The sequence below is a fragment of the Colletotrichum orchidophilum genome (genome assembly GCF_001831195.1).
Source record: "Colletotrichum orchidophilum strain IMI 309357 chromosome Unknown Scaffold_12.1, whole genome shotgun sequence".
NCBI classification, from domain to species: domain Eukaryota; kingdom Fungi; phylum Ascomycota; class Sordariomycetes; order Glomerellales; family Glomerellaceae; genus Colletotrichum; species Colletotrichum orchidophilum.
The window spans coordinates 212,800-238,062 of NW_019172968.1; the positions used below are offsets into that span (position 1 = coordinate 212,800).

The following is a 25,263-nucleotide window of genomic DNA, read 5'->3' on the forward strand; positions in this document are numbered from 1 at the left end:
TGGACTATCCTCAATATTACACGAATTAATCGACTTGAAAGAACATTGGCAGAGAATGGAAAGAGGACGTACTATTAGGCCTGCGAGCCAGTTTTCTTATGCCGAAAACGCATTCACTTTTTCGTCTCTGCGAAAGTTCTCAACCGTCAGTGGCAATTGGCGTGCAATAATTGCAGCTGAATCTTTCTCACCGTGCAGTTACTACAGGTGCCTGATGGCCCCGGGCCTGATATGAGCATTAGTCAACATTGATCCAACGAGAATGAACCACCACTGCCCATAGCGACGCAGCATCAAGCCTACCGGGACATCGGACTTTGCGCGAGGTGCATGCATCGCACGACTTGTGGGTTCTGGAAGCTGTGGCGGTACTGGGCATCGTTCGGGAAAGTCGACGTCCAGTATGGGACGAGTTCCCGAGGCAGACGAAAGGCAGAAAGAGGGATGCCGAAGAATCAGAAACATTCGGGGCCGCAGCGAGGCATTGACAAGGCAAAGACGACTCGTGCGGCTACGCAAACGCGGCCCGGGCGTAATCGGCGTCGGGTCCGGATTTCCCAATTGGGTAACTGTTACCGAGGGTCGGGGTCTTGTAAATGGCGGCGCCGAGTGACGCCACCTTACCTAGGTATGTGTACTTCAAATCTGATTGCATAATGAACTCTGTCTGAAAGAGAGCATTTAAACTGAGAGTTTAATTGTCAGTTCGCCATAGTCTATTTCACCCCACACAATCTGTCAAGTACGATCGATTCTCCATGAGTATAGTATTGATTTCAACCTATAACAATGAACACGCTTTGACAAGTTTCTCGTACCGCATGGCTGGTCAGGACCCCGCGACTGGGTAACTTGATTGATTGGCTGCTTTGATCAAAGGCGAATATTCTGGAGCTCTCAAAGACTATGAGGTCGTCTGGCGTGATACGGTCCACTGCTTTTGCACCTGGATGACTTTGTCTCTACCCAGAAGCTCTTGCTCAGGGGTCAGGCGTGACTCGAAGTCGTCCCCACTATCTTCATTCTTCCCATTGCGTCCAAACGAAGCGACCTCCGACCTGTATTGTATTTCCTGTTCTGGGGAATATATGGTATCCAGGGCAACGGCGTCAGACGCGCTCGGCTGCGATCTTTCAAACCTCTTTGAGTTGTTATAGCCACTGGCGTCTGAAGGTCCGTCGAGCTTCGATGCACCTCGCCGAGCCGTGCACCGCGAGTAGAGGGATCCCAGCATCGGCATGCTGACACAGATGATACCCAAGTTCGGCTCCACGGTCGACCAAAAGTCAGCCCAAATCATTGTCTCGGTCAAGTTTTGGAGGTCGAGATTGGTAAGGCTGACGATGCGGATGATTGCAACTACGCTGACTCTGTTGATTTCATTGTCAGTCAATCAATCGCAGCAGTGGGGACGGGGGACAACTGGGCGGGCCATACATCAAGCCTATTGAGAAGACGGATATGACGCCAAGTTTGGCTGGCGTGCTCATCTTGAGCGCCCAAACTGTCGAGATTGGCAATGTCAAGATCAGGATATCCGTGATGACATTGAATGCTCCAATGGCGATGAAGGACGCTATTTGGTTTCCACATTTTCCTTTGACGGCCGGATTGTATGTTGCTTCGAAAGGGTGGCAAATCAAGAAGACTTGGAGAATGTTTGCTGTTGTCCAGACCATGACAAAACCCATTGCAAGCTTCGTCGCGGTCCGAAGTCCTGGATTGACAAAGACGCGGAGGTAGAAGAACATGACGCTGAGCTTGATGGTGCTGATACAGGTCGCGAATATGAACTCGTATGCGACCAGAAGTTTGAGAACGACGACAATGTTTGGGAGGGTTTTGGTGATTGGGTATCCGATGCCCATAGGCGACCCTGGAGGCGAAATTGTCAGACTCGGCAAAGAAAACCCAATCGCGCGGAATACTCACATAAGCCTTGGATGACAAGCATCCCGATGCCCTGAGGCACAGCTAAGAAAATGAGGAAGTCATCCCACCACAGCTTTGCCCCCGACGAGAAGCGTGCAAAGAAGCGAAGTGCGACTACGACAACCGCAAAGAGAACCAATACGCAGTTCACGAGGAGGTGGGCTTTGACTATCGGTAACGGTGGGAAGCTGACAGCGTGGAGCGTCATGCTGGTGGGCAGCAGCGAGAACTACCCATACAACGTGTTCCACATCTCGCATCAAAAAAGAGAAAAGAAGAAAAGAATTGAAGATATTTGAACCCGATTACTTGAACTCGAAGAAACTTTAGCAGGAAAAAAAAGACAAAGTCATTATCCATGTTTGATTCCGGAGTCATTTGACTGTTGTGCCCGTCACAGGGAATCGGACCTCGCTAATACCACCCCTGCGTGGTTTCCTTGTGCCAGCCGATCCCTAAACTTGCTGGTATGAGGCTAGCACGGGAAAGAAACCTACACCTAACAAGACCGCGGAAATTGACATGTCATGTGCGACGCAGTCGCTCGGCATCCGCTGATCTTACGTTTACGCTACGCTAAGATAAGCCAGAATCTTCAACGACTATGCCAAGACGCCCGAGATGATGCACGGTAGAGAATAGTGCTAAATCGAGCGGACTGAACTCTGTCACTGCTGCCCAAGAGTGTCTGGAACTCTGGGTCAAGACTTTGACCGTTGGGTTGCTGCCAAATTGAAGCAGCACACCGCTAATGTTAGTCTTTCGAAGAGGCTGACTCGCTGTTAACATATTATCCATGATCAATCGCAGAGAAATGAGACTTGCCTTATCCTTACCGCTTGGTATTATGTTTAGTGTCATGAGAAAACTTTTCACTAACAAGATAGAGGATAGCCAACCAATTTGGCGGCAACTCATTTCCCTTTCCACACAGTAGTGATGGCAGAGTGCTGCCAGACCGGTCCCGCCAATATCCAAAATTTGTCCTGTGATGGTTCGGTTGGAACCGTAAAACAGTGGCATGGTACGATATAATGTTCCCTGCGTTGCAGCGGTTGGAAGTCTGCAGCAAAACCCTTGCAGCGATCCACCAGCATGCGCCGTCCAGACAAAAGTTCTGCGCCGATCCATATCTGTCAAGTGAGTGTGCGGCGCGGGGAGTTTTGCCGCGGGACGAAATCCGAGTTGCCGTCCCTAGTCTAGTCCCAACCGTTGAACCAAATTAACCGGGATTTCGCGGAACTTCATCCTTTTCCGGCTTCACTGAGAGCCTGATTGAGGGCAAAGTGGACAGGGGGCACCAGGACCGCGCATTCGGATTCAGTACCGGTATTGAAATGGACATATATGTAAGGTGTCTGGAATTGTGAAATTTCATGTGTGTGAATAAGCACAACGTCGGGTACGATGTTGTTCTGCAAGTGACAAATGTATTAGAAGAATGGAGAGTCCTACACATAAGTAAGCTCGTCGCTGACTACCAATAGCTTTGCATCTGCGGACGAAAAAAATGCCAAAATACCTCGCGTTCTTCATGTTGGAACAGAAGCGCTCGAAACCCGTGAGGCATAAGCTGCTCAGCCGGAAAAAAGAGAGACGGGTTGGGAATCTTGTCCTGTCGTGTTGGTCTTCCCTCCTGACCAAAACCAACGAATGCAACCAAAGAACAGAACAGTGGATTCCGACCAGGGCACGGCGGGCTGCTCTGCTTGTAGAGGTTAGACTAATGCAGGTATATTATGCATACGCTGACTGTAGAATGTTAATGGATTTTGACCCTGGCATCGGACAGCAGGCTTACTCGCGTAGGTTGCAATGACCAGATCCCCTGGTTTGAAAACTGAGTTTCACAACTCTTTTCCTTCGTCAATCTGAAATATTTCGCAGCAAACTCAGAAATGACCAGTGGCACCATGTCGTCTTCTAAAGATCTCGATTCTTCCTTCGACTACATTGTCGTGGGCGGTGGAACAGCCGGCTTGGTGGTTGCCTCTCGCCTCAGCGAGGATGTCGACACGCGTGTTCTTGTTGTGGAGGCCGGCGCCGACAAGAGCGCTGATCCTCTGGTCTTGACACCCGGCTTGGTAGCTGGTGTGTATGGAAAAGACGAATATGACTGGAACTTCACCTCAGTTCCGCAGGTAAGGAGCCTAACCAGATGAGCAAGCTCAAACGGTAACCTTACGGAAAATAGCCTGGCTTGAACAACAGAAGAATCAACCAAGCCCGAGGAAAGATGCTGGGCGGCAGCTCTGCTTTGAACTTCATGTTGATGTTGTATCCGTCGAGGGGAATTCTGGATGCCTGGGGCGCTCTTGGTAACGCTGGCTGGAGCTTCGACGACCTCACCCCCTACTTCCGCAAGTTCGGCACCGACCACCCACCGCCCCAGTCCGCAAAGGACATCGTAGGGCTGGACTACCACGATGAGACTCTCAGTGGGAAAGGGCCGCTCCAAGTGTCATTTGGCGAAGGCTACAGCCCCATGAACGCTGCTTGGATGAGCACGTTCGACAAGCTCGGTCTCGGCGTGACTGGGGACCCTCGCAGCGGAAAGGCCTACGGCGCTTTTCAGAACCCGTGTAGTATCGATCCGGAGACCAAGACGCGGAGCTTCGCGGCTAGCGCCTACTACACGCCGGAAGTTGCTAAACGAACCAACCTGGTGGTCTTGACTGAGACTCAGGTGAAGAAGATGATCTTTGACACCACCAATGGCGACGTCTCTGCGACTGGCGTGCAGATTGTCACAAAAGATGGCGAGGAGAGGACTATCAAGGCCAAGGCGGAAGTCATCCTTGCTGCAGGCACTCTTCAAACACCCCAGCTGTTGGAGTTGTCCGGCATTGGGGGGGAAGACTTGCTCAAGAGCCACGGCATTCCTGTTCTGGTTGACAATGCCAACGTCGGAGAGAATCTACAGGATCACCCTATCGTCTGCCAGAGCTTTGAGGTCAACGACGGAGTTCCATCGGCTGATATCCTCAGAGATGGCAACATTCTCAATGCTGTTGTCGGTCAATATCAAGCGACACGCGAAGGTCCCCTAGGCCAAAGCACTATCAGTTCTGCTTACGCACCGCTCGCTGACAACAACGGACTGTTGCCAGAAGACGCAAAGAAATCTCTCCTCGCCACACACGAAAAGAACGCAAACTCGCCCGCCGGGAAGCTCGTGCGCTCTCTGATCGAAACCTCGGACGAGCCGAGCAGCGAGTACCTTCTTTTCCCGTCTCAAATCACAATTAACGATCATCCGGCTAGCATGGCCGAGTACATTTTGCCTTCCCGACCGGAAAATTACATCACTGTCATGACAGTACTCAACCATCCGTTTTCGCGGGGAACGGTGCATATAACCAGTCCCGACTACAAGGTATTGCCGACGTGGGATCCGAAATACAACTCGAACCCCCTCGACCTGGAGCTTTTGGCCCGCAACGTGCAGTTTGTCGAGCGGATCGTGGGCACGGAGCCCTTTAGCGCGCTGCTCAAGCCCGGAGGCAAGCGGTTGCCCGAGTTGAAGGCGGACGACCTGGAGGACGCCAAAGAGATTGTGCGTCAGAGACAGATCTCCGTGTTCCATGTTTCGGGCAGCTGTGCCATGATGCCGCGCGCGGATGGGGGTGTCGTTGACGAGCGACTTCGGGTCTACGGGGCGAAGAAGCTTCGCATTGTCGATGCTAGCATCTTCCCGATTGAGCCTTTGGGCAACATCCAAAGTACAGTTTATGCGGTTGCCGAACGGGCAGCTGACATCATCAAAGAAGACAGACTGGCTGCTGAAGCCTAGAAAGGCTTCAGAAAGGCTTCAGACGGAGGGAACTGGGACAAGCTAGGATCACACGTCATTGTAATCTTGCCATCGGAGGCTCAACAAAAAACCTAGGATACTTCATACTACAGTACCGGGTTATGTCAGTGAGTTCTCGCGTGGAAGACTGCCTTGGATTGCTTCAGACGTAGGTATTGTCACTGGGGAATATCAGATCAGACGCGAACATTATGGCCCCTAAGTAGCAAGATTCGAAACATTGATAATACCATCGTCAACTGCCTCAAATGTAATCTAGAATTGATAGGAAATCGTCTAAGACGAAGTGGTATGAAGAAGGAGCGCTAATCAATCAAGATCAGACCTGAGCAAGACTGTGTGGCTGGAAGACAATTCCGTGTCCGCAACTCCAACTGTTCCAGCGCCAATGTCAATTGCTCCGTTTTTCTGGACAGGGGTCCCAATCAATACTGGGAAAGGTCTCATCGAGCCAAACAATGTGGGCGCAGCATGCGATATCAGAGATTACCAATCTTTCCAGTCAAGAAATCGACTGCCTCAGGGACATGTCGTTCATAGTCGAGATGAGCAGGCGTGATCTCGAGGGTACCATTGCACACCATGTCGCCTTCGTTACAAATAAGCTTCAGCTTGTCCGTGGGGAAATTGGGGATTTGCCCCTTATCCTGCTGGTTTTGAGTGTCGCCATAGGTAACGACTCCTAGAATCTTGCTCTTGGCTGAATCGGGGAGATTCTCAATCGCACGATGAGCGGCAGCAGCTCCTTGGCTATAATACAGATTTTGTCAGTCTCATGTTATCGACGTTTCATTGATGCCATCACCGGATATTATGCATACCTATAACCTCCAGCCACGATCTTGGAGCTGCCACACTTATTGGTGGCATCAGTTAGGAGCCGCTTCATCTCATCCACGCCAACGGGATCGGCTCCGCCGGGGAGGAAGTTGGTGGATAGGCCAGCTGCGTAATCGACTCCTTCTGTCGCCACCTTGTTATCGCCGTACTTCTTCTTCAGACCGTCTGAAGTCGGGGGTCCAACGCTGGAGCCCTGGAAGCTTTGACGTCAGTCATCTGATGGTGCCTCCCCCCACACTCACGTCACGAATCTAGTCCGGACTGGTCCGGACGTGAGACTCCGAAGCGGGGCGGGGACTTACCATGTTTCCGATTTCCGTGGAACCCCGGGCGAAAATAAAGATTACATCACGGCAGCCACCTTCGGTGTATTCCTTTTCTATGGTTCCAGTCTCGCGGCTTTCGAGTTGAACTGTGGCTCCGGTTTGGGCGCGGTCTTTGAGGAGAACAGGACTACACAGTGCGGTGGCAGTAATGGCTAAAACGGTGGCAGTCTTCATCTTCGAATAACGTTGGAAGAGGTGAGATTTAAGATTGTGGGTTTGTTTGATTGATTTGTTTCAAGCCGGTTCCAAATTTATGGAGGGATCGATGCAAGCCAGTAAGTTGAGTGCTATGGGATAATAATGCTTGCCAAAGAGAAATCCGCAGCTTTCCCAGGATTTATATCTGAATTCAGGCTCGCATTCCCAATAACCGGTTTGGAGGTTTGGCTGGATTATTCGGTCATGGAGGCAAGATTGAACATCTCGGCATGAAGAAGTAAACCGATCGAGACTTTCTACGTAATTTATGACGGTCATCCATCAATCGGCCGGGGGGAGTGTGCCAACGGATTTCGGACCATCTTCAGCGGACGTCACTCGTCAAGTCGTGGAGCTGCCCGGCTGACTGAAAGATGGAACTCGGAACATCAGATGACCCAAATTTCACCAACAGGTACAGAGACCAGAGCTGCTGCGGTGTCTTGCATTGCAAAGATATCTGCTTCAGGACGTGAGCGCTGCGACTTTACTTTGACTGTGGATGACCACGCGGAGAGCAGGGAAAGGTCACCCTTGCCTCGGACTTTCGGTTTATTCAGCAGCCGTCCGCGACCGTCTGCAGATTACATTTTACCTCAAGCCTTCCAGGATACTCCGTGGCGTTGCTTGTCCATGCAATACTTGGTTCAGTACAGCCCGACATCAACTCTTCATGTCTTGTAAGTGATGACGTTGTGATCATTTTCGATTGGAGGTCAATCATGGGTGGCCACTTATCGGGGAAAATGCGATTCATGCTGCTTATGACTTATCTTGAAAGGCCATCGGGAGATACCTCTTTTGTTAGAGAAATAATAGCTTTGATAATGAGGCGCAATGCTTCGTCACTACTGTCACAATAGACACGGCTGATCCGGTTCTTCCGTAAAGAGACAGTCTGACAGACAGCTACCCAGTTCCGTCTCCTATACAGTCAAAAGCCACTTTGAATCACGCTCTTCGATTTCTGACGTCGGCGTGTTTGTATTGTCTAGGATCATGTCGTGGCCAGATCAAGCCAACTTCTTTTGGATTTCAACCTTCGCGCCGAGTCCGTTAAGTAACAAATAACGTGAACCAACTACGAGGCATTGCAAAGTTTTCAACAGTCATTCATTTAAAAAGCGCAAACCACGAACTGAAATCTGATATTTGAGAGAATAGGAGAGTCAGCAGGATTGTCTTCCAGCTATTTATTCGTACATAAGTGACGCAGCCAGCACTCTACCCTTAGCCCAGTCCCTCAAAGAATGAGTGTAGCCAAGATAGTCCAGCATGGAGTCATCTCTAAACGGCTTCTTCTCTCCTGTCAGCTTCCATTTTGCTTTTAGAAAACCGCTCCAATGTCTATGATTTCCATGCCAGTCTTTCCAGTACGGCTCAGAGCATAATTTTGTTTGATCCTGAAATCGCCCAACGAGCAACCACGCTTGGATCCGACGGTGTGGCATCGATGCCTCGAAGGCATTACGATAAACACCTTCCTTGTTGGTATAAGATAATAAGGCGCCGCTGCGGACAAGCATCTTGACTGCCTCTAGTCTGCCAAATGCACAAGCTGCCATCAGAGGGCTTCCTTGGAGACAGCCTTCTTTGTGCCGGTCGACTTGATGGTCCAGAAGCTGTTGAAGACAGGTATTCATACCTCCCATAGCCGCATGGCATATTGCAGTGAAGCCATTTTCATCTTCTGCGTTGAGAAATCGCTGAGCTCGAGGATGTCTCTGAAAAATTCGACAAATTCTTTGAACAAGGCCTTGGTCGTTGTTGAAGACAGCATTAATTAGAGGATTGCAATTGTTGTGACTGTTGTCGCACTGAAGGAGGCCGGAATTGAGAAAGTATGCGACCAAAGCTTTGTTCTTCATACCATTTCCAAACAACCACGAAGTCGGGCTCGGTAACTTGGGGTATTCAGAAACTGGGTTCAGTCCCCTTTCCAAAAAGTATTTGAAAACATCGACTGCAGTGTTCTGAGAACTCGAAGCATAATGAAGAGCTGTTCTCCCAAAGTGGTCTGTCATGTGGATGACCTCGTTACTTTTGTCCAAAGTTTTGATCAAACCCATGTCTCCTTTTTGTGCTGCTAGCATGAGAGCTGTGCGACCCTTCATGTCACAACTTGCCAGGTCCGCACCAGCGTTCACCAAGACCTGGGCTATGCTTTTAAGGTTGCAAGAGACCGCCAGATGCAATGGGGATCTTTGGTGGTCGTCCACGACATTCACATCAGCATTGTGTGAAAGAAGTAGTAAAACCGATGCCTCAGAACCTATGATAACGGCGTAATGGAGGGGAGCGCCTCGGAATCTAAATCCTTTAGGCCAGGTTTTTTTGATCCTAACAGAAACGGAGCTTATGCTGTCGATCGCCTTGGGTTGCAGACCGAGTATTGGTGGTGCAAGTTCCAAACCCAAAGATTTGGTGCGGATCAATGACCTACAAGCTTCGTCAGTGTATATGTACCCATTGCGTAAAGTCACATCGGCAGAGACTTGAGAATTGAATGCTGTATTGGTGGTTCTTACCGGAACTGCTGTGTGTTGTCTTTCAACTTCTCAAGCAAGCACCCAATCGCCGCCGAATTTGACACCAGAGCTGCAATGTGAAAAGGATTGAGGTCTTCTTCCGCAAACGTGACCCCTTGACAAAGACACTGTTCTAGTGCCAGCTCTAGGATATCAATATCCATTTTGTGATATACTATCAATGAAACCACATTGCGTATTTTGAACGGTAGTTTACAGCAACCAGAACTCTCTAAGCTTGCACCCTGTGAGAGGAGCCACACAAGAGTCCGTTCTCGGCCTGGAAGGGCAGCAAGAGCTAGCGGACTTTGAGGGCAGGAAGCGCATCCAGGTAGTTCTATGTCCAGAGACAACCCCTGGTCCATGACGGCTTTCAAAAACTCGAGATCGTCAAGCTCGACCGCGGCCTTGACCGCAGCTGCAGATGGCGGTGGCAAGCAGTTCCGGTCAACAGTGATAGAGGTGGCGACATCTGCCTTCTGGCTGCCGAGACTTCTCAAAGCCGAGTCAGCCTGCGAATGCAATGGGTTGAATTGAAGGAAGAGATCTGCCATTTCCGGAGACGATTGTGAAAGCGCCAAGTCTAACGGGGTTGTTGACTTCGAGTTCTTAGTGTTTGTGTCAAATCCGGCTGCAAGAAGAGTCTTGACAGGCTCTAGAGCTCCATAGATAACGGCGACATGGAGAAGCGTATCGCCCCCGAATTCTCTTCTTGGTCGTGTTAAATTGCTGAGAAAGGGGGTTTCTTCGCCTGAGATATTCTCCGCAAGGCCAAGACGCAGCAGAACTTCGATAGCTCTGGTTCTTGCTGAATTACAGAAACGGAATGAGCCTACATATCCGAATGGTTCAAAATCGTACCGTCTTTGTTTATTAAAAAAAAAGAGGCCAATGCCGCCGAATGCGTAGTATAAACATTCTTGAAGATCTAGGGATCTGATATCCACCATGTTCTCGACGAGAGAAATACATAATCTGGGAACACCAATAGCTGCCGCGAGCTGCAATGGTGTAAACTCTGGCGAAAGAAGAGCTAATAGCTGTGCCTTGGCATTGATTTTGGCATATTTTACTAAGGCAACTTTTTCAGGGTTCTGCCAACAATGTCTCAGAAGGCTGCTGTCGGGAATGACCTCTCTAAGCCCCGCTCCGATGGCTAGTTCGAGAAGAGACATTCCATTCGAGGATTGAAAAATGGATGTGAATTTGTCGAAGTCGGCGGAGTCCCGCATACGTGACCAAATTTCGGCGTCGTCGAAAGTGCCTACACCAACTGCATCGACTTCGCACAACCGGGCGGTCGAATATAAGTAGAAATAGTTTCCGATGAAGCGCTCTAGAATATGATTCATGTTCAGGCTAAGATCCGCGGATGGATCAAGCTTGGTCTCCACTGCTCTGGAGACGAACAGCTTCAAAGAAGCGGTCGAAAGCTCCTCATTTGCCTTGAATCTGTCAAACTTGAAGAAGCTTACATCGGAATCATCGCCGATGCCCAACAGATATTCTTCGACAGTGAAATGAGCCAGCTCTATCAGAGCTACCGAAGGGCATCTCATGTGTCTCGATTTTCGTATCAGACTACTGCATCTCCTAAGAATTGTATCCTCGTCAATGAGGTCATCGGGTCCGAAGTCATTGGTGGGCGAAGAGACAAACGAGACTGCCTCTCGCATCTCGGCAAAACTCATTTCGCTTCTTGACATTGTCCAATGCAGTACTCTTCGAACAAGGTTTTTGGCGCCTGCGCCCGACTCAGAGACTCTCAATAGTAGCCTATGATATGTCTCCTCAAGCGTTGGAGGTAAAGATTCCAGAGCCTCCCGGCGTTCACGATTTGTATCCACATCGCAAAGGTAGTCGAGCTGACATGATACCCATCGAAACCTGAGTGATGACAAAAAGTAAACGGCCGAGAAACGCCAAGAAAGAGAGGGAGGAGTGGTAACTTACATTCCTTGAGCTCCACTGACGAGCTTGTGCCGGATCTCGTCGGCAAACTCCGGATCCCGGGAAGTCAGTTTCTGCAGTCGCCTTCTTTTCGCCATTTCAGCACCAATGTAGATTTCAAGGTCTTCCGTATGAGCTGCAATCTCAATATGGGCAAACTCGTCAACAAGCTCGGCTCGAATCTCCTGCTCGTCTCGACTGAACACTGCAATGCTGACGGACGACGACGCCTCAAAAAGAAGTCTGATGGCCTCAGCTGCTTCTGCTGCGTTATCACCACACTCGTCAAGCCCGTCAATAACAATGAAGACCCTTTCGTACGTTGAGCTAATGTCGGAAATCAAATCTTGGAGTTCTTGTGTTTCAGGCTCTCTGCCAAGACCGTTTGCCGATTTTAGTCTTCCATGATACGACTCCAGGAAACCAAATGCCCTGTTGTTCTGCTGACCTAATTGGGCAGCCAACGCGCAGAGTATATTGACAAGTTGCTGGCTGGCACTGCTCTTGTAATCGCAATAGAAGAACGCTACAGCGGTCGAGTCACTGCTCTTTTGCAGAATTTCGTTGATAACCACTCCAGATAGGATAGTCTTTCCAGCCCCAGGAATTCCGCTCAACCACAGACCAGAGTGCGGGAGCGCAAGCCACTTCAAGAAGGAGGGATCACTCTCTGTAAGCCACAGCCCAGTCAAGGGCTGGCGCAATCGATTCGAGGTCTGCAAGTTGCTTTGGGGGTTCACCTTCAAGAAATAGTCGATGATCTCACGTCGCTTGCTGGTGTCTCCGATCCTAGTTTGGATTTCGGTCAGGCGCTCCACTTTCTGGCTCAGCGACCCTAGGCTTCCGATGATGGTGTCTTGTCTCTCCAGACACTTCAACATACCCTCGAGGGTGTCTGTGGATAGAGCCAAAGAGATGGTGTCTCGATGGCCTTCGATTTGCTTGAGCAATCCCTTGGTGTCATCGGCGGAGAAGGGCCACTTCAAGCTGCGGTACATCACCTGTCGTCTACTTCCGTCGTCGAAGCCGGATAAAGGCTTCTTCAGACGTTTCTCAATGTCGAGGAGAGTTTGTCTGCATGCGTGGAGATGATGTGCTTTGAATGCCGAAGTCGTGGTCTCCTGCTCTAGCGATGACGCGAGAAGGGCGAGATTCTGCAAGACGCCAGAGAGGTTTCTTGTCTGGTCTGCGAGGTCTTTTACGGTCTTCTCGGCACCCTTGGCATCTCTTACGAACTTTGAGACCTGCTGAAAGACAGCTGCAGATAGTTGGACTATGCCGGCGATGCTGCCGGCGATTGAGAGAGGATCCGACATGATGATCTTGTCGTAAGGTTGGACGAGCTGCAATTGTGTGACTGAAACTGGATGTGTGCTCACAATTTTCGGTGATGATCTGAATAGAGGCTCCTGGTATAAGAAAATGAATCAAGAGGGAAAGGATCGAGAGAATGAGGGGAAGCGCACCCTTCCCATGAGTGCCGCCCTTTGGCAACGGTAAGGCTCTGCGGCGCAGCCACAGGCAGATTGATGGGCAGAACATTATGCGTGCATGCAACCCGAATCGGTCAGCCTGCATAGCAACCACTTTCCTCGTGTTTCCAATTCGACCGTTTCCGGTGGCTGAAGATGGCTATGGGCGGGAGATTCAACGTGTCTTGTTTCGCACACTCATTGGTTGGCGTTGCCCAGGGGCGTCAACTGAAGACAACATTCTGCATTATCGTACAGACCGCCCTCTACTGAAGAAGCCAAGGCAGATTTCACATTCGAAGCTCAGAAAATTCCCTCGCAGTTGGCATTTCCGGTCGTCACTCCTCCGCAAGACGAAGCTTTCCCCACAACGCCGACGCAAACCCTGGTCTTCGAAGATCCAACACCGCCTGCTGCCCCAAAAGGACGCGTCCATAAAAGTGCATGTATAAAGTCAAATCAGCAGTTGGTGGACTCTTCCGAGGCAACAAGATGAATAATCTGGACTTGGTGTGTGGCTGATGAAGTGATTTCCAGAATACGGGTCCCGATCCACCCGCATCGGAATTCGGTCCTCGGCCGCGGAGCCGGCCACCGGGGAGCCCGGGGTGGCCCGTGTCTCTTTCCGGACCTGAGCATGTCCTCCGGTCAACATCGGTCTTTCCGCCGATCACAGGAAAAGCATATCTCGATTTCAGGCGCCAGTTGGTTGTTGTATCTCGCAGATCACTTTGGCCATTCCGCTCCTTTGCATCGCATCCAACTACCAGTCGTTCGTTTACTCGTGTCGTCAAGTTTTAAAGTCGAGATGCGCGTCACTCCTTTGTCCCTGGCTCTCTTCACAGCGTCGTTTCCGTGTCTAGATGCCTAGCATGCGTGGCAGGCACCAGGATCCCATGATCATAAACATCTGACTAACAGTCATCCCCATGGTGGGTAACATCTCGCCCCCAACATTGATCTATAAGATGGTACCTTGGGAAGTCCAATTTACTGAATTCATGGAGAGAAATTCAATTGTTCAACAAGTTCTTATGGCCCTATTGAATCGACCGGAGCCAAGTAAACAGCCCGAATGATGTTCTAACACTGGAAATGTCAAACTCAGACGCAGCTTCAACGAATTATTTCAGATGCCAGCTCTCATTGAACTTTCGACGCAGGATCTGGGGAATGGTAAACGGAAGTCTGTGGACAGCTGCGTCAATCCATAGTCGGACGTAGAGTCAACTATTCACGAAATCGAATACGGCCCCTGTGAAAGTCTGATGGTTCGCTGTTGGTGCGCTGCAACCTGTTGGTTCACCAACAACGTTCTTGCATCGCACCATTCTCGAAACAGCATGTCCTGGCCCTTGAGAGTGGGGATTGCCTTTTTGAAATGACACGGAAGCTTGTAAAACTGGTTCACGAGAGCGGATCTGGAGTGCGGCCCGGCGGTCCCTCAACGGTGATTGATCAATGTGCTCCGGGGTCATGGATTCTTCAGCGGGCGCCCAGAATCGAGGGTCTGTTGATTCAGTTATTTTGAGTTTCGGGGAGTGTCTCTGGCGGTCTGCAGTATTCGGGGTTGAGACCAGACCCCTCCTCCAGACTCTCATCTCCATCGCTTCTGGAGTTGCGCAATAAATAGAAACTGAGACCCTGGGATGAAATACCTGAGAGGCTCCTTGATCTTTGCGAGGAAACATATGTTCGCCCGTTCATCTATCTAACAACCATGCCTTCTCCAAACTCGCATCCAAAGATTCTCCTCAACGGCGCAACCGGATACGTAGGCGGGTCCGTCCTCCACCTCCTCCTCAAGCACCCTTCACTCACTTCCACGACCTCCCCTTCTTCGCCAATCACGGTCCCAATTCGTGGCGGTCCAGAACGAGTCGCAAGGATAAAAGAAGCATATGGCTCGCGCGTGAAGCCCGTCTCAATCATATCCTACGACGACACGTTAGCTCTGGAAGCTCTCGCTTCTCAGTATGATGTCGTAATCAACGCGGGCTCTGGGTTCCATCCTCCCTCGGCAGAGGCCTTTGTCCACGGTCTCGCGAAGCGCAAGGATCGTAATGGAGGCCGACCAATCTGGATGATCCACACGTCGGGAGCGTTTAATATTGCGGATAAGCCTTTGACTGGAACAAATAGGCCGGATGCCGAGTATGAAGACGCGTTAGCGGAAAAGATGTACGAGTTTGAAGAGGCCGAGGACGCAAAAGATCCATACCCTCAACGGACTGCAGAGTTGGCCGTGCTCCGGATTGGAGATCAGCTCGGCGTCAATGCGACGAGCATCCAGTCGCCCTGCATATTCGGACCCGGCTCGGGACTCTTTAATAAGGCTGGCTTGATGATCCCCATCATGATGGGCTACGTGCTCCAAAATGGCTGCGGGTTGACGCTTGGTGATGAGACGGGCTGCATCGACTACGTCCACATTTTAGACCTCGCCGACCTCTACGTCCTCTGCGTACTGGACATTGTCGAGCGCGGGGGCGCCAACGTCCCTCGGGGCAAGAAGGGTATCATGTTCCCGACCGTGGGGAGGACGTTGACGATTAACATCCCCCGAAAGTGTCTCGATATCGCGTTTGCCACGGGAAATCTCCCCAAGGAGGGCGGGCCGCGGGAGAAGATTGTGCGCAACGTCAGCCTCGAGGAGGCAGCGGAGACGTGTGCGGGGAATTTGGATGTTGCGGAGACTGGGTATGCTGGGCACCGCAAGACAAAGGGGACTGTGGCCAGGGAGAAGCTGGGGTGGAGGCCGGTTCATGGGGAAGAGGCTTGGAGGAGAGACTTTGAGACGGAGTTGAGGGCTGCTTTGAATGGGCAGAGGCCGCTTACGATGGCGAATTGTATCGCTGGCAGCAAGTGACACTGTGTTGGAATTTCCTAGGAGGATTGACTATCCGTGAACTTGATTTAGCCCATGTCGCTACATGTAGAAAATAGACCCAAATCAGGTATGGATAACGTCAGCGGAAGTTGCCTACGACTTTGATATGGCTGCATGTGGCTACGTTGGGTCTTCATCATATGCTACGCAGATTCCGGCGTCGCCCTTGTAGGTGGTCTTGATGTGAAGGCGTGTCTAGAAGTAGTCAATGGTTTGCCATTCCGTCGCACTGAAGCCACACCCGCAAGAGTAATGTATTTGCCACCGCTATTTACACATTTCTGGAATCTTTATTGGCTTTAAAGATGAAGAGCATCAGCTCGGGCTACTTTTCCAGTCGTTCTCAGTGCTTGTTGCCTGTTACTAACACGTAGACAACGAAACGAAGCAGCAGATGCTTGCGGACTTGGTTATGACTATGCTGGAGGTAAAGGTGTGATCACGACGGGAGTGCGGAGGGCATGTTCTCAAAAAGCAACTCACAAGCCTTATCTTCGGTGAGAGCATGACACCACTTTCTACGGGATATCGTCTGACATGAATCAAATATCTGTGGTGATTGGTCGCCTGGTCAATGATCAGCAGAGGCGCACAGATGAAGGCTGCAGGACTTGGGTCTCATGCCATCCAACATGCATGCCGTGTATCACTCCAGGTCAGGCAGTATGTGGTGAACAAAGGTGCATGAAATCGTGGTCAACGAGGCCTATCAGATCTCGGCTATCCCCAGTTGAATTTGTATGTACGTTTGATATGTTTGCTCAATAATATGCACACTCGAAACAGGCATTGAACACCGTGGTGTCCGCCTTGCGGTATCGCATGCGTGGTGGTCTATGTAACTCGTCGCAGCAACCCATGTTCTTTCCCCACCCCCCCTTTTCTTTTGGTACCAGCGTCATTATTTCAGACCCCCAAATTTGATACACTTTTCAATCCAGCCCTTGCGAGGCGTGTCGGGCGGCGTTTGGTGCTGGTCATGATGCTGAGGCTGGTTGACGCCGCCGCCCCAGCTCTGCCAGGTACTTTCGGTCGCTTCGGTCGGCGTCATGGAGACGCCGCGCTCGCCGAAGACGACCGGCGGCGGGTCTTGGAGCCACGGGGCTGCCGGGAGCTGCTGGTGCTGCTGGAGCTGGCCGGGTTCCTGCTGGTGCTGGCCGGGTTGCTGCTGGGGTACTTGTTGGGTTTGGTACAGAGACAGGAAGGAATCGGTGTTGTACTCTGTCAGAGGGCTTTCAGTGTCATCTTGGCTGGACGGTGCGTACCGCTGCTGAGACGGCGGCGCCAACCCGGACTGCTCTACGGGGTCGGTGCCTCGGTACGCATCGGAGAGGACCGGGACCGGCGGGGCATTGACGTTGACGGTGTTGGTACTGGCGCGGACGGCGCTGCGGGTGGAGTAGACGCTGCTCCGGCCGGACATGGGGTTCAGCTTGAGCGGGTGGTGGCGGCGGATCCAGCTGGCGATGGAGTTGCGGACGTTGGGTTGGGCGACGGGCGCGGGCTCGAGGACGGGGAGCTGGCGGGCCGGGTCGTACGTCTTCTCGTCGAGGTAGCCCTGGGGCGTGAGCGAGTTGCGGTCGTTGGTGGCGTAGGTTCCTGGTCCTGCGGTGCCGTTCTCGGCGGCGTAGGCGTGGCCCATGAGTTCGGCAAAGATGCTGGAGGGTGAGCGGCGGGACGGGCGGGCGGCGGGCATGGTGGGCGGTGAGAAGGTGGAGGACGGGTCCCAGTAGTGCTGGCCGTCGGGCGAGATGCTGCGTTCGTCGAGGTGGCGGGCTTTACGGCGTTTCTGGTAGCGGAGGCACCACCAGATGCCGACGCCGATGACGAGGAAGAGTGCGGCGATGGCTAGGGGTCCTTGTTAGATGGGTTGTTCACACTTTAACCATAGATGGTACTCATAGGGAGTGACAAATGTAGACATACCAATTGTTCCAAATGCAATCGCAGTCGGCGTCCATCCTATGTCATAAGATCTGTCGTTCCCCAGGCCCATCTCGTTGCCTCCCCTGCTTCCCCCGGTCGTACCCCCTGTCGGTTGCGAATCGAAGCTGGTGGTGCTGCGACTGTTCGGCACAGCAGTAGGAAGAGTCCTAGTCGAGCTCGATGCCCCGGTGGTAGTGCTGATGGTGGACGAAAAGGGGGCAGGTCCCGTCTCTCCATGTTGCGGGCCGCGCGGAGGCCCAGTCGGTCTCGGGAAGTCGGACGACGTGGGAGACGGAGAATCGCTTGATGTGCTGCTCTCCGAATCCGTAGGGTTGGCGGGGTTGAGGACGGCGGGCGGAGATACCACCCCCGGCGGTGGCGGTGGCGGAGGGGGCGCCGTTGGTCTCGCGCCGGGTGGGAACTTGGTACTCTTTGGCGAAGGGGAATCTTCGTCGTCGGATGAGATTTCGCCCTTGTCGTCGCGTATGTCGATTTTCAAGTCGTCTCTACGGTAATTCGGGCGGCGAGTGGCACGCCTATGCGTTTACTTAGTCTTGCAGTTTCCTTTGCTTCAAAGGTAAATAGCCTACCTCCTCAGAGTGCCCATTGGAGAAACCATCTTGAATTCGGTGACTGGTTTCCAGCAAGATGAGTTGCTTCAAAGCAATATGAGTCCGAGTCTACGGTTGAGGTGAAAAAAAAGTGACAAAGATATGAACTTAGGTCGTCGAGACGCAGGTTTGATGAAGCAGCACAGCTGAAGGATAGTCGAATGGAAAAGGAAAGGGCTCTGCCCGCGAGGAGAAGGGAAAAAGGGCGAAGAAGGGACGAAAAGTTGCGAATTCGAAAGAGAAGCTTCAAGTCATCTTGCTCGGCCTTGTGTCGAGAAGAGGGGGGAAGAGTGACGTTCCCAGAGCGAGATGCCGAACGAACGCGAAGGGTAGACGTAGGGGTAGAACCTCTTCCAAGAGGGCTTCGAGAGAAGAAACAGGGACGTCTTTACTTTTTGGTCTCGTCTTTTCGTCCACCCTTGCCAGATTACCAGCTCTTCTGGGCCTGTCTAGAGCCCGTGCAGCCGCTGTCTTGTCTATGTCATTGCGTCAGGAAGCGCTATTGCTGCGAACACCCACACCACGCATCCGCTGTGCCATCCCTGTGGCATTGGAAGAGAGAACTTGGGATTATTTGCTCTACCTTGTGGGCTTGGGTTACTTGGTGGAGGAGACTGGAGGAGTAGCCCAAACCTTGCCCGTCGCCAAGAGATGAACAATGCGACAGGTGTAACCGAGGAGCCTCCACGGCGGCCCTGGCAACACGAGGAAAGAAGAGGCGAGTGATGGAACGCTGGCGCCGATGTTTCTCAGTTTCAGAGTCGCCTGCCAAGGCCCAAGAGGTCCGAAAACGACTTGGTGCGACAACCCCTCCGTCCTCCCCCTGCTCCCCTGACCACCTGCGTGCCACGCAGCTCCGCTACCCTACCGTTCCTGGCATTCCTTAACCAAGGGTTCAGGGTTCAAGGGGGCCCTGTCCCCGTCTCTCCCGCCCAAGACGTCCCGCTGGGTGCCGTCTTTTGTGGCCCCCGACTCGCAAACTTTCCTCTCAGCCTCTCCAAAGTCTCCAACGGCTTCGAAGCTGATGTGGGGGGCCCGGCCGGAACCACATCCTCTTCAGTCTTCTCCTCCTCTAAACCCCCCCATTGAGGCTGGACTGAGGCTTAGTCTCTCTGGCTCTCAGAGGCTGAAGGCTTCGAAGTGATCAAGGGGGTTGAATAGATATTGACATGGGTCCTTCGCCGAATATGAGAAGCGCGTCGTTTCAGAATGCCTTCTCCCCCCGCCTACGCCGCGGCCGCCAGCGACTGAAAGATCAGATCGGCCGTCCCAGATTGAGCTTTTTTTGGCGACGGGGAAGCGCACATCAAACGGCCCCTTTCACATTCGAGATCCGCCAATCAATGAATCTTGCCGCTCCGCTCTTTTTTGCAGATACGAAGACTTGAAGATTCGAAGAAACCCCTCCGCATTTCCATCGTCTACGCGTCACGTTTCCAAGGTGTGCCGGTTGGAATTGGCGAGAAAGCATAGGCCAAATCGGGAACCCGTACTGCTGTCTGCCCAGGGAGGGGGGATGGAAAGGTCGAACTATTCAAGCCAAGAGAGCAAACCTGCCAAACGCCAAGTTTGTTTTGACAAGATTGATGCGCGAGTGTGAAAATCTGAAGGGAAAAGCTACCCTCGAAGCTGGGGCGGAGGCTCAAACCAGATGCAGCCATGAACCCCCGTTTAATTTAGTTCGAACGAACCGCCCCCTAGAACTTAGCTCTGCTTCTGTCCAACCTTCCGATATCTGCTTGCTTTTCTGGAACAGCTCGGGACCGAACTCCAATTGTCGAAGTGGAGAAAGCAAATCTTCCCTTTTGCCGTTTGTCGATCCGGTTCGTTTGCGCGTCTCTCTCTCTCAACCTGCACCACCCGCCATGCGATTCGTGGGGTTTTGCTGCATAGCACAAGCGCGCATCAGCCGGGCCGGCGATCTACAGTTTGGACTCCGAGCGATCACCCCTTCATGCTGGCGGCCGTGTTGCGTGATTGAAAGACACGGGTCGGAGGATCAATAATTATAAGGCTCTCGCCCCTGTTTGAAATTCCTCCCGGTCACTTTACGCGCTGCACTGGATTCATCTACTCGATTCTCCAACATTGCTTGACTTTGCCCGCGACGGCCTTCCACGCGGGGAGAAAGATGTGTTTTCATGAACTTGAGACGCTGGTGGGCAAAAACGAATCGTCGGGCTCCAAAGCTTGGCCTTCATGACAGTGCACTGCTCGAAAGGGGCCCGGCATAGTAGAGTGGACTCTGTTTAATTTACAGGTGAGGCAACCTTGAATGCCTGCCGCGAGTCAATCCGGCCGGGGGTCTCTCGTAACAATGGGTCCCTGCACTAGGCTTGTAGGGGAATGGTTAGTGCTCCAGAGTGATGCAATTCCTAGCATGGCCGGCCGGCCACTTCATCTCGCGATGTAAGCTTAAAAGCCTGTTGATATTGATCAACAGACTTTCGACTGGGAATTGCGCGCCCACATGCCGGATCTTCGTGAAGCCGGTGGCTTGTAAAGTTTCGATAATCTGGTGTAATTCGAGTGCAATATTGTCAATCTAGTCGCAATCTGGAAGGTCGACGGCGGAAATCGACCGAAGCGGCGCAGATGTTGCACGCTGGAGGACTCTAATTGATTTCAGGAGGATTCTTTCTGCCCATACCTTGCACGAATTTCATGATGTATTACGTTGCGAGCTGTGAGTTATCTAGATTACCCGGTACTTGATTTGGATAAAAGGGTATTCGTTTGCTTTTCCATCACTTCATCACAAGTAAGCAGAGGGGAGCAGAGGGCGACGTGAGAATTTCGGCTCTTGGGCGCGCCCAGAGGCCCTCAAGACCAGCGTCGTCAGGTGTTGTGTACTTGTTTGAGCTCATGAGTTGCGTAAATATCAATCAGGAGGCCCTCGATGCCGTCATAATGGCTGCCCTAAGCCGCAACCAAAAACTCATTTGAGAACGTCTTGGCTCTGTGGTGTAGCTCATTTTGATGTGAGACGGAAAGCCATCCGCTACCTCGATTTTAGAATGAGGCTGACCTGCCTCATAGTAGAGTCTCAATCAAAGCATGCATGTGCTTTGAGAAAGAGAGGGTTTTGTCAACTTGGCCACTTCCTTATCTCAAGATCAATCCCATCGTCGAGACACCTTCCAAGATAACTAGAATCAAGACCGACGAATTGGCTCTCCTCTCTGACGATATTGAATAGTTAGAGACGTATACTTCCAATTGGATTCAGGGCAACGTCCCACAAATTCAGTCTTATCTCGCTATTTTCTTTTCCTTCAAAAAACTTGTTAAAGGGTCCAGGAACTACGTAGGGGATAATCAGGCATAGCCTACTGGTGGAGGATTGAACCAGCCTCTCATCTTGTCGACAACGCTCGCCGAGACGCGAGAATTCTACAGGCTTCGCAACCGGTCAAATGCGGCTCGATAAGTTGCTTACTCAACACAAGGCAAAACTTATAACGAAGTATTTGCGCTGTCGGAGCCCGCTAAAGGCAAACCCATGGAATTTCGCAAGGATGTGCTCCAAACACTACCAGAGCTGTTCCTGAATGTCACCATCTCCATGGCAAGCGTGCCTTCTTCCATTAGAAGCCTCTTCAAATCGCGCTTGCTCAGCACTTATCACTCTGGGTATTGGCCTTACATTAAGTGCAATTCTTCCAACCCTAGCAGGCCTGTAGGTGTATTCGCAATATCTAGTGCAGAAACGTCCAAGTTTACGCGCCCGAGAAGCTCTGGCTGCCACGTGGGCTTGCCATTGGTGCCATGGCTCTTGCAGTAATGACAGGACTGTGGTCCACTTTAACCTAGGAGCCTCTTCACGTCTAACTTGTCAACAATACTGCGGGCGAGGAGAAAGGCGCAGCTCAAGACAGAGATCGTTGAGCCAGGTATCACAGGTCAAGGTCCACTGCCGAAAGTGTTGAGTCGAGCGAGGGTGGCATTGAATCCAGAGATGAAACTCATCTAGGAGATAACAATTGCATACAATCTTGTTGAGCAAAGTGCTGGTAACGAGGTAAGACTTGATCAAGTCGCTGGAGAGCCGTCGACATTCCGAGATAGTGTGAGCTTGCGCCTTGATGATGGAGTTAGTGAAGATGACTAGAGAAGCCCAACTGGGAGTGTGACGAACGATTTGGGGTCATGCACATGCCAAAAGCTTCAACAAAACTGCAATTTAATAATCAAAGAGTAGAGTCTAGGAACAGAGCATCTAGAAATTCTATACTTTACTTTATGTACTGAAGGTACCTCTGAATGCCGGAAGAACGTTTGGTTTCTTAGGTTTAGTGAAGCAGGAACGACACAATAGCGAAAGAAACTCTTCGTCCCTTTTCTTTTTTCATGAAACTGAGCATTGATGTCTTCGTTTAGGGATACAATTTCATTGCCCGAGTCGTACTATCCAAGAACCACCAAGATCTCACCTAAAAAATTCTGCTAGGGTCTCCCTCGAAGGTTGTGGGCCGTTTTGAGATCAGTGGCTCCATTAAGAGTTTAAGGCAATATTTTGTTATTTTTGACATGCTGCCGGAGAGCAGCCAGGCCTCAGGCTTGCAATGGGAATTGCGGTCCGGAAAACCCTTGTATCTGCCCAATCAAGGTTCTCTCCCACTATCTGACGACCAACAGGATGCCACATTGTTAGTATACAATATTTGTTATCATATGGAGCAATGTTGGCTCCCAAACCCACACGAACCCTGGTCAGGACGACGAGCGACCATTCACGTGGCCTCATATCCGACTGACAACCAACAATCGTTCCTGCTGCCAAGCTGCGGGGTTCGCTCTTCAAAATCGATCATTCGAGGGACACATCACCTCTTAAAACCCCATTCTTCAGCTTGAATTTGCCTTTGGAACACGCGAAAAGGAGGATCTCAGTAGCCTCACTATTCTCCAATTGCCTTTGAAAGCAGTTTCAACATGGCTGAATCGGAATCAACCCCAGAAAACAACTCGGCCGAGCAAAATTCGGACCCGGTTACATCGCCAGGACAAGGTCTGGGAGTGTCAATCGCGGCAGCACCGTTGGAAGTCGACGATAATTCTAGCGTCGGTTTGCCAAGCATGTTTCCCAGAGTGCCGACACATCAATCTGACTATTAGAAGATTGCCGACGATGCGTCTACTATTGACGACCGAATGTAAGAAGAGGCTAGCCCTCTCCCGAACAACCTGCTTCGGCCATTTCGCTAATGAAGACCTAATCCCTAGCTCTTCGTACACAGCATCTTTGACATCAAGCGTTTTAGACTACCCAGAAGAATATGGACGTACATATCATGCTTTCCGGGCAGGATGTAAGTAGGCAATCACAGCTCACATTCAATTCAACTTGACTCACATGACGTCTCATCATGAATAGCATACAACTTCCCAAATGATGAGGTAACCGCGCCGCATGGTCATGAGAACTTTAATTTTAGTCACTGCTGACGCTGAGTTTGCCTCAGAGAGAGATGGATCGTCTAGACTTGACGCATACAATGGTTGTTAAGACCATCGGCAACAAACTCTTTCTAGCCCCCATTGACTCTGAGACGACGCATCGCATTCTGGACGTCGGAACCGGCACTGGAGTCTGTAAGTTGGCCGTGTTAGAATACGGTCTTGCTATCATGGTTCGCACTAACTTTTCCAAAAAGGGGCTATCGAGATTGCCGATGTGTTTCCCAATGCCGAAGTACACACAGATTGAACCCCAAGCGCCGTGGCGAGATAGAAGCTGACAGAAAGGAATTGGCAGATCATTGGAAACGACTTGAGCCCAATCCAACCAGCATGGTAAGCATATTAATCTTGAACAGCGACAGTGATTATTGACTAACTTGGTGGCTAGGGTGCCGCCTAACGTCAAGTTTGAGATTGACGACGTCGAAAGCGCATGGGTTGTCAACGAGAAATACAATTTTATTTTCACGCGATACATGGCAGCCTCCATAGCAAACTGGCCGAAACTCGTTGGCAGAGTTTACAAGTGAGTTTTTGAACTTTGTTTGCATCTTTCTTATGAACACATTTCTACAAGTCATGCGATGGATTGCATCCTCCATGTGCAATTGAGTCAAAGACGACTGACGTGTCTTTGCGTTAGAAACCTAGCGCCGAATGGATGGGCAGAGTTTCAAGACATGAGTGTGCTCTACGCATGTGATGACGGGACTCTCACTGAGGAGCATGCGATCATGAAGTGGGACCGTCTGTTCATCGAAGCTTGCAAGAAGCTGGGCCGCGAAGACTCCCCGGGCCCGAAACTCGAGGGCTGGGTCCGCGAGGCTCCCTTCAAAAATGTCGTTCATCATCACTTCAAGATCCCTCTGGGCCCATGGGCCAAGGACGAACACAACAAGGATATCGGGATGTGCAACCTTGCTCAAACCCTGGAGGGTCTCGATGCCTTTACCTTGAAGCTGTTCATCGGCGTTCTGGGGTGGACCAGAGAGGAAGTGGTTGTTTTGCTTGCCCAAGTTCGCCAGGAGTTGAAGACTGGGGCCTTCCACGCATATCTGAACTAGTAAGCCACGCGAAACCTACTTCTGAATGATGCTTGTATCGGACTTTGCTGACGACTTTTTAGTCACGTTGTCTACGGGCAGAGGGTTGACGATGAGGAGAACTCAACTGAGGCGCAGTAAATACATGTATTGAATTCATCTTTATTGAAAGGATCCACAAAGTACAGAAGAGAATTAAATTGTCATACAATATAGTGATTAGAAGAGACAGAAAGAAATTGAAAATTCTTGTGTGAGTCCAAGTACAGA

The 25,263-nt window shown here is 51.2% G+C and overlaps 8 protein-coding genes across 8 annotated transcripts; 3 read left to right on the forward strand and 5 right to left on the reverse strand.

The window, feature by feature from the left end:
• Positions 1-904: 904 nt before the first annotated feature.
• CORC01_02185 (uncharacterized protein) lies at positions 905-2,140 on the reverse strand (the record flags this gene model as incomplete). The annotated part of the gene is made up of 3 exons (XM_022613836.1): positions 905-1,370; positions 1,438-1,876; positions 1,933-2,140. The coding sequence occupies 3 exons, from the start codon at positions 2,138-2,140 to the stop codon at positions 905-907; spliced, it is 1,113 nt and encodes a 370-aa protein (XP_022479630.1).
• A 1,690-nt stretch (positions 2,141-3,830) lies between these two features.
• On the forward strand, positions 3,831-5,725 carry CORC01_02186 (GMC oxidoreductase; the record flags this gene model as incomplete). Its single annotated transcript, XM_022613837.1, has 2 exons — positions 3,831-4,073; positions 4,127-5,725. 2 exons carry the CDS (start codon positions 3,831-3,833, stop codon positions 5,723-5,725), a joined length of 1,842 nt encoding a protein of 613 aa, XP_022479631.1.
• Positions 5,726-6,225: 500 nt separating this feature from the next.
• Positions 6,226-7,086, reverse strand: CORC01_02187 (cutinase; the record flags this gene model as incomplete). The annotated part of the gene is made up of 3 exons (XM_022613838.1): positions 6,226-6,496; positions 6,568-6,779; positions 6,889-7,086. 3 exons carry the CDS (start codon positions 7,084-7,086, stop codon positions 6,226-6,228), a joined length of 681 nt encoding a protein of 226 aa, XP_022479632.1.
• A 1,217-nt stretch (positions 7,087-8,303) lies between these two features.
• CORC01_02188 (uncharacterized protein) lies at positions 8,304-9,524 on the reverse strand (the record flags this gene model as incomplete). The annotated part of the gene is made up of 1 exon (XM_022613839.1): positions 8,304-9,524. A coding segment is annotated over one exon (1,221 nt), but the record flags the coding sequence as incomplete, so codon positions are not given.
• Positions 9,525-9,870: 346 nt separating this feature from the next.
• On the reverse strand, positions 9,871-12,904 carry CORC01_02189 (uncharacterized protein; the record flags this gene model as incomplete). The annotated part of the gene is made up of 5 exons (XM_022613840.1): positions 9,871-9,918; positions 10,007-10,221; positions 10,741-11,333; positions 11,592-11,672; positions 11,910-12,904. 5 exons carry the CDS (start codon positions 12,902-12,904, stop codon positions 9,871-9,873), a joined length of 1,932 nt encoding a protein of 643 aa, XP_022479634.1.
• A 1,876-nt stretch (positions 12,905-14,780) lies between these two features.
• On the forward strand, positions 14,781-15,929 carry CORC01_02190 (NAD dependent epimerase/dehydratase; the record flags this gene model as incomplete). Its single annotated transcript, XM_022613841.1, has 1 exon — positions 14,781-15,929. The coding sequence occupies one exon, from the start codon at positions 14,781-14,783 to the stop codon at positions 15,927-15,929; it is 1,149 nt and encodes a 382-aa protein (XP_022479635.1).
• A 922-nt stretch (positions 15,930-16,851) lies between these two features.
• On the reverse strand, positions 16,852-18,495 carry CORC01_02191 (uncharacterized protein; the record flags this gene model as incomplete). Its single annotated transcript, XM_022613842.1, has 3 exons — positions 16,852-17,798; positions 17,877-18,412; positions 18,467-18,495. The coding sequence occupies 3 exons, from the start codon at positions 18,493-18,495 to the stop codon at positions 16,852-16,854; spliced, it is 1,512 nt and encodes a 503-aa protein (XP_022479636.1).
• A 4,927-nt stretch (positions 18,496-23,422) lies between these two features.
• CORC01_02192 (TAM domain methyltransferase) lies at positions 23,423-25,134 on the forward strand (the record flags this gene model as incomplete). Its single annotated transcript, XM_022613843.1, has 10 exons — positions 23,423-23,551; positions 23,609-23,643; positions 23,714-23,799; positions 23,865-23,887; positions 23,953-24,082; positions 24,145-24,182; positions 24,246-24,283; positions 24,339-24,476; positions 24,594-25,013; positions 25,077-25,134. 10 exons carry the CDS (start codon positions 23,423-23,425, stop codon positions 25,132-25,134), a joined length of 1,095 nt encoding a protein of 364 aa, XP_022479637.1.
• Positions 25,135-25,263: the final 129 nt, after the last annotated feature.